We start from the raw sequence: 8,160 nt of genomic DNA, 5'->3' as shown, positions 1-8,160 counted from the left end.
ATGAATGTGCGAGAATGAGAGACATTTGCAGTGTGGTCACTGGTCAATCATGACCCCATACTGATTTGGCAGGTATTAGTGATTATAAACTGTGCTGGACAAAGATGAGGGTTTAACAAGGAGCTCCATCTTTGCCAAGTTGAGATGCAGATGGTGTTCCTTAATCCAGGTTGAGACTTCTTGAGATTCTGACTGTCATTGTGTGGACCTCTGGAGGGAATGACAGGTACAGCTTTGTGTCTTTGGTACAGCACTGGTATAAGAATCCATAAGACTGGATGATGGAGCCACCCTGTTGAGGTGGTGCTCACAGAGAAGAGGCTAAGACTCAGCATCCCCGTGCTAACCTGATTCATCTTTATTTTTTTACAATTTAATTTTCATTAAACATACTTAATTGTTACATAAGAGAACACAAGAACATTTTATTCTTTTAATCTTAATAACAATTGAGAGAACTAAAGGAAATGCCAAAAACATGCTTGCCACCTACATTACAGTGCTGTGTTGCTTAAAGGGGTTTGTAGATGCCATCTCAGAAGAGGTCTCAATAATTTGTCAACCTGTCTCCATTTCTGGAATCATTACTAGTTAGGGCACATCTAACAAGAGGGCCTGTTTTGAAATGTAGACAGAAGAAAAATCATAGCCATATTAATAGATAGATTAAACCAAGAAGAGGAACTGGCAGAATTCAACATATAAATATAAGAGCGGAGCAGACAGCTGCTTTCAAAAAGCAGAAATAAATTCTGGGGGCAGCCCATCAGGACCAGGAGATTTACATTTACATTTATGTTTACAGTGGACCCTTGACTTACGAACTCAATTGTTGAGGGCTGGTTGTAAGTCAAGACAATTTTCCCATAAGAAATAATGGAAATACCCATAATGCGCTCCAAACCTCCCACTGCAACACTTACTTAACTTTTTCATAATAAAAAAGGGTTGTATAATGTGCATAATTTATCAAAACACCAATAGTTTTTCTAATGTACTAACCAAAAGTTATAAAAAGTGCCTAGCCTACCAGAAACAACAATTTCACACTGTACTCCCCATTTAATTTAACATCTTTGGACAGCAGCAAGAGAGGAGGAGGAGAAGAATGAAACGGGAGGTGGTTATTGTTTAGAAGGAGCCTCCATATGCAAATCTTTTCTTTGTAAAATTGTTAAGATGGTGGATTTCGACATGCTGTACATATTAGCGAGATCGGTCCCATGAACACCACTCTCATATTTCCACAATTTCCTTCTTCATTTGATTGTGATCGCTGTTTCTCAAGTTAATAATGACAGTAGTCGAGCACTCAGTTCAAAGCTGGTTGTGTTGTGAACTGCTGTAATAATACACTCCAAAGCAAAAAGCTCCGGTGCTGACTCAGCCTGATGACATCATCATATGCGCGCCTGCCTGCTAGCTAACATCCCTTAACAATCACATTCTTTACCTTCGTTACCTTCTCTTCCTTCCTTAGCAATTATGCGTCTTGCTTGCCATGGTCTTAGTGAATTATATATACAGATATATCACTACACTGACCGAAATTACGTCCACAAACACATGTATCTGGGCTCCGACTGACGCTTACTAACGCTTTCGGCTATTTGTTTACAATAGCACAAGCGGATACGTGACCGCATTCGGTCGTAACGCAAAATGTTGGTCGTAAATCAAAACAAAAATTTGGTTGTAAATCAAGTTGCTCGCATGTCAGGCCGGTCGTATATCAAGGGTTGACTGTATTTGTTTAGGACTTTCAAGAAAGGTCAACATAATTGAGTAACATCAGTCTTGGGGACTTGGGGCTTTTGTCCAAAGCTTCCTACAGTTCCCCTAAAGTTACCAGCCAGTCAAAGGTAGGAGCTTCATCCTGAGCAAGACCTGACAGGGATAAGAAGGAGTCAAGAATTGATAAGGGAGAAATGGAATCATTTATATAGATTAGAGCAAAACTGACAGAAATATTTGTTTAGTTCATGAATGTTAGTAGTAAAAATTCCCACCCTGCTTTTGATAGTCAAAATTAAATCTTTCAGTCCAAGGGCCAAAAACATACTTGGTTTAGAACAGTAAATATAATAACGGGCCCTGGTGGAATGGAGTATAAACTTTATATGGTGCAACAACAAAAAGATCAATTCTGCTCTAGTATTGTCCATGAGAGTCTCATGCCTCTGATCCACCACATTAGGACAAGAGCCCTCTAAATGAGAAAGGTGAGTTTCAAAATTCAAACTCAGTTGAGTGAAATTGCAAGCTAAGTTACTAGCAAAAGCAATTGTGGCATCACAAAGGCAGCCCATGATGGAAAGCCATAGAAATGCTGGGTCCTGGGTAGTTCCAGTATTAAGATAAACTCTTCTAATTTAGACAAAAGTATTCACAAAACTGAGAATTCTGCAGATTGGTTGTATTAAACTTCCACCATGGTGTTCGTGGGAATAATGAAGACAGGTGTAACTGTAAAGCAGTAGATCTAAGAATAGAAGAGGTGGGCATCAGTTACACAGGCTGTCAATGTTTGGGAAATAATACACTGCACAACAATTTTTTTGAAACGTCTTGCTTCCTGAAAAGATTTTGCTGATTTTGACAGATAACTACAGGGTATGCACAAATATAGTTTTGGTTTTACTGCATCACGTAGGAACTCTGAGAAACAGATATTTATATGTTCGCTGACAATAACGTATTTAGTCACGTTTATGTTTCGCATAAGCTATTAAATTCAACAGAATTAAAAGTGTTTTGCTCCTGATTTTGTTTTTGTATTCAATGTCTGCTGCATCACGTTGCAGTGTCCAACAGTAGTCAGCAAACATTGACAGATTCCAGTTGCCCTGGTATCGTCTCTCCATCGTAGTAATGTCCTGGTGAAACTTTTCAACATGTTTGTCACTGACAGCACCAAGATTTGCGGGGAAGACGTTCAAGTGTGAATGGAGGAAATGAATCTTGAGTAACATGTTGCACTTCATTATCTTGTATGTTTTGAGAAGGTTGTCTACCAGCTGAATGTAGTTAGGGGCTCTGTAATTGCACAGAAAATTGTTGTCAATGTCTCTGAAGGCTTTCCACACAATTTTTTCCGGCCCCACTAGCAGATCTTCACACCGCTTGTCACTCTGGGGGCCAACAAAAATACCCTCTTTGATCTTGGCGTCAGTTATTCTTTGGAACATCTGTCTTAAATAACAAAAACCTTCGCCTTCCTTATTCAGTGCTTTCATGAAATGTTTCATGAGTCCCAGTTTTATGTGAAGAGGAAGCAAAAATATCTTTGCCGGGTCAACAAGCGATTCATGTGCCACATTTTTCTGTCCTGAAACATTTTTTTTATGGAGTGGCCAGTTCTGTCAAGACTAGTGTGACTCTTTGGCATGGCTTTCCCATTCACAGATGGAACAACAGTACTTTGTATAGCCGAGCTGCAGCCCTAGTAACAGAGCAACGACTTTATGATCTCCACAGATATTCCAGTTGTGCCTGCTATACTGGAAGTGTTTCAGCAACAGTTCCATATTCTCATATGTTTTTTTCATGTGTGCTGCATAGCCAACAGGTACTGAAGGATAAACATTGCCATTGTGCAGCAGAACAGCTTTCGGTATCAACATTGACGAATCAATGAAAAGATGCCACTCTTCCAGGTCAACCCAAGACCGAGAACAATCCTTCAATGTCACAACAGAAACAGATACTGTCAACTTGTGCAAAAAATTTGGTTTTATCATGATGTCGGCCTTGAAACACAGAAATGTTCATACCTGGTGACAGCAAACATCATTCCTGCAGTCTCAAGCTCGGCTTTTGCTTTTGACAGACCCAAATTTCTGACCAAATCTTTCAATTTGGACTGTGTTATCAGATGTTGATCGCCTAATGAGCACGGTTCAAAATCTGGGTCAATGTCACTGTCAAGAAACAGCATTGCAGTTTCTTCATCTGGTTCATCTAAGGACCAATCCTCTGGTGGTTTTGGAATTGAAAGACTGTCGTCATGTGGCACTGGTCTCATTGCTGAAGGCAGATTAGGATATTCAGTTGACTTGGCAGAGAAACCAGACACATTAGTCAAACAGAACTAACAGTCTGTCACATGGTCTTTCTGTTCTCGCCATATCATCAGAACAGCAAACGGCATCATCTTTCAAGTACCTCTGAGCCAGACTCTCAGACTGACAGCACATGTTGCACAGCAAATGTGAGGCACCCATTCCTTGTCTTGATCACCAGTTTTGCAGCCGTAAATACAGATGATAAGCTTTCTTCACAAGAGCAGTCATCCAGCGTCTCTGAGGCGCAAGTGTATATTCGCCACAGATATAGCACAATGTATAGCGGCTGTTATGACATTGACGAGACATATCACCTGACACCAAAAGTCTATAGCATCAAGCTTCCTTACTGTTATATTGCTACAAATATTATACTTCACTATACTGTGTGACAGATAGGGGGAGCTGTCGTCCTCTTGAACCCTCAGATCAGACGCCAGACACCAGATAAAAGTCCAAATAATGATTTTATTATAATAATAAATGTACACAAACACCTCCACCTCCACTATACTTAATAATAAATCAATAATCACAATCAATACAATAATTCACAATAATTCTCCACACCTCCCAGCAGCTCAGTCACCCTTCCTCCCAACTCGGCTCACTGCTGGGATTTCCCACAGTCCTTTTAAAGTGCTTGACCCGGAAGTGTTTCTGATCCCTCGGTCCATGTGATTCTTAACACTTCCGGGTAAGGTGAAAACTCCTTTTCTTCATCCGGGTTATAGGGCAAATAGCAGTCCCTGGGCCTCCCTGCAGCGACCCTGGTGGCCCCATGGTATCCAGCAGGGCTGTGCATTAAAATTCCAATGTCCATGAGGCCCTGCTGGAATTCATGGCATCTCCATGTTGCAGGGAGAGCTCCATCTGGCGGCCTGGGGGTATTGGACGGGATGAATGGCCGGCCATATCCCACAACTGATACTATACATACACACTATCTACAGTCATATGAAAAGTTTGGGGACCCCTCTTAATTCTTTGGATTTTTGTTTCTCATTGGCTGAGCTTTCAAAATAGCAACTTCCTTTTAATATCGACATGCCTTATGGAAACAGTAGGATTTCAGCAGTTACATTAAGTTTATTTGTTAAACAGATGCAATATGCAATATGTATCATAAAAATTAGACAGGTGAATAAATGTGGGCACCCCAGCAGAGATATGACATCCATACTTAATTGAGCCTCCTTTTGCAAATCTAACAACATCCAGACGCTGTCCTCCTACAGCCATTGATGAGTGTCTGGATTCTGGATGGAGGTATTGTTGACCATTCTTCCATACAAAATCACTCCAGTTCAGTTAAATTTGATGGCTGCCAAGCATGGACAGGCTGCTTCAAATCATCCCATAGATTTTCAATGATATTCAAGTCAGGGGACTGTGACGGCCATTCCAGAACATTGTACTTCTCCCTCTGCATGAATGCCTTTGTAGATTTTGAACTGTGTTTTGGGTCATTGTCTTGTTGGAATATCCAATCCCTGTGTAACTTCAACTTTGTGACTGATGCTTGAACATTATCCTGAAGAATTTGTTGATATTGGGTTGAATTCATCAGACCCTCGACTTTAACAAGGGACCCAACTGTGCCTGTGGCCTTCCATTTCCTGATTGCATTCCTTACAGTTGAAACTGACAGTTTAAACCTCTAAGATAGCTTTTTGTAGCCTTCCCCTAAACCATGAGACTCAACAATCTTTGGAGAGTTGCTTTGAAGATCCCATGCTGTCTGTCACTCTTCAGAGGAAAGTCAAAGGGAAGCACAACTTCCAATTGACCACGTTAAATACCTTTTACCACTCATGATTGGACACTCCTGTCTATGAAGGCTTAATGAGCTCATCCAAACAAGTTGCTGTTATAGGTAATCAGCATTGAGCAGTGGCAGGCATTCAGATCAGCACAATTACAAGGGGACCCACATTTGTGCACAGCCAGTTTTTCACATTTGATTTAATTTCACACATCTAAATACTGCGGCACTAAAAATCTTTGTTCGGAAAACACCACAGTACTCAGATGTTCCTAGGAAACAAGAGACATACCACTGTTATCTTTTTGTTAAAAGTAGAGTAAATTACAGTATTATGCAGGCTGAGAGAGGTTCCCAAACTTTTTCATATGACTGTGTATTAACCAAATGGGCAGGATCGGTGTATGCAGGCCACCTTTATAGCATGCTGAGACAGCATCAAGCTCATTCAGACCTGCCCAGGGTGTCAACTTCCACAGAACAGCTTCCAACCCGGCCTGATTCCATGGCTGGACATGCCCAGGCTGCACAAACCATTGTTGATAAGTCACTTACGGGAGTGAAAATGTTTGGATACAAATATAAGAAAAATTCATCTCTGAAACGGTACGTGATGGGTAAATTTTGATGTGATATTTGTGATCAGCACCCACAAATCTATAAGAAACACCCAGCAGTGTTCAAAAAGCAAAAACTTTGTTGTGCAGTGAATTCAAATTGAACTTCTGAACTGAAAAGCTTTTACAGCCAAGAAAATCTGAGAACAATCAGCACCTCTCCTGTGCTTGGTGTCTGTCTGTCTGTCTTGTCTTGTCTTTTATGTCAGTTTACAAGCAGTTCTCAAAATTCTACAATCCGTGTATTTAGCAATGAATCATATTATTCTGTTTCTTAGACCAAGTGGGCTTCTGTTATCTTGATTGAGTCTAATAGCTGGGGGCTTTACTGACCCGGGCAAAGAAAAAAACAAAAATTCTTTATTTGACAGATTAAAATCAATCAGTCAGTTCTCCTCATCACACCATTCACACAACTCTGATAAGCAACAGATGAGAACTTACTATGGGATGGATAGTTTGACCAATAAAGAGGATCAGCATGGCTGCATGAATGATTTAGGTGTTGTGTTTTATTTTCACTTTGTTTAATTTGTAAATGTGCACTGAGTTGTGTGTCTGTCTAATATGGACTGCAGAGTGTAATAATTAAATAAGAAATACTGACTGGATACTGACTTCACTCTCTAGGCTCCTGTCTCACATTAACTGTTCACCCTCAGTGTCTCCTCAGATGTTCTCTCTTTGAGCTCTCAGGTTTCTCTTTAAATCTCCTTCTCACTGAGCTCAAACAAACTTTCACTTTGGTTTCTTCACATTTCACTTCCTTGTTTGTCTGACTGATTCTCTCTGCCTGTTTCTCCTCAGACTGACGATGGCTGAAGCCCAGCTGTGTGGATTACAGGATGAGGTCACCTGCTCGGTGTGTCTGGACACCCTGACTGACCCCGTCTCAATCCCCTGTGGTCACAATTTCTGTCTGAAGTGCCTCACGGACTGCTGGGATCAGAGCCAAGAGTGCCACTGTCCTCAGTGCAGACACACCTTCACCACAAGGCCTGCTCTGAACAGAAACACTCTGCTGAATGAAGTTGTCAAGAAATTAAAGAAGATGGGACTCACTCCTTCTCCACCTCATTCTCAGAATTCTGCTGGCCCTGGAGATGTGGAGTGTGACGCCTGTACTGGGAAGAAGTTCAGAGCGGTGAAGTCCTGTTTAACCTGTATGGCCTCCTACTGTCAGACTCACCTGCAGCCTCACTATGAGATAGCGGCCTGGAAGGGACACAAGCTGACTGATCCTGATGGAAATCTGAAGGAGAAACTCTGTGTGAAACATCAGAAAAGTCTGGAAATATTTTGCAAAACTGATGAGACCTGTATCTGCATGATGTGTGTGGTGACTGGACATAAAAATCATGAAATGGTTGAGCTGGAGACAGAAAGAGAAGAAAAAGAGGTGAGCTGAGTTTATTGTTTAACAGAATTAAAGCTAAATAACAGGAGTTAGGGGGTTTGTAAATGTGGTTTGATGGAGAAATCTATTCATCCATCTTAGAACCTGATTTTTCAAGTATAGGACAGTGCTGAGCTGGAGCCTATCCTGGTGATAGTGGGTGTAATGCATGAAACAGCCCAAGATGGGACACCCAATATTATCCATGTGCAGTCAATAAGTGGAGTGGTCTCATTAATCCATTAATCTCAGTTTATTTGAGCTCTAATTAGTTTTCTTTTGAGATCTTAGGCAGTCGGGGACCAACTACAGCCTGCA

The 8,160-nt window shown here is 41.1% G+C and overlaps 1 protein-coding gene across 1 annotated transcript; it reads left to right on the top strand.

The window, feature by feature from the left end:
• Positions 1-7,227: 7,227 nt before the first annotated feature.
• Positions 7,228-7,767, top strand: LOC120522079 (E3 ubiquitin/ISG15 ligase TRIM25-like; the record flags this gene model as incomplete). The annotated part of the gene is made up of 1 exon (XM_039743263.1): positions 7,228-7,767. A coding segment is annotated over exon 1 (507 nt), but the record flags the coding sequence as incomplete, so codon positions are not given.
• Positions 7,768-8,160: the final 393 nt, after the last annotated feature.

Source organism: Polypterus senegalus, unplaced genomic scaffold (assembly GCF_016835505.1).
Source record: "Polypterus senegalus isolate Bchr_013 unplaced genomic scaffold, ASM1683550v1 scaffold_6011, whole genome shotgun sequence".
Lineage (NCBI taxonomy): Eukaryota > Metazoa > Chordata > Cladistia > Polypteriformes > Polypteridae > Polypterus > Polypterus senegalus.
The sequence above is the reverse complement of the archived record's forward strand: the minus strand, read 5'-3'. Positions and strand labels throughout refer to the sequence as shown.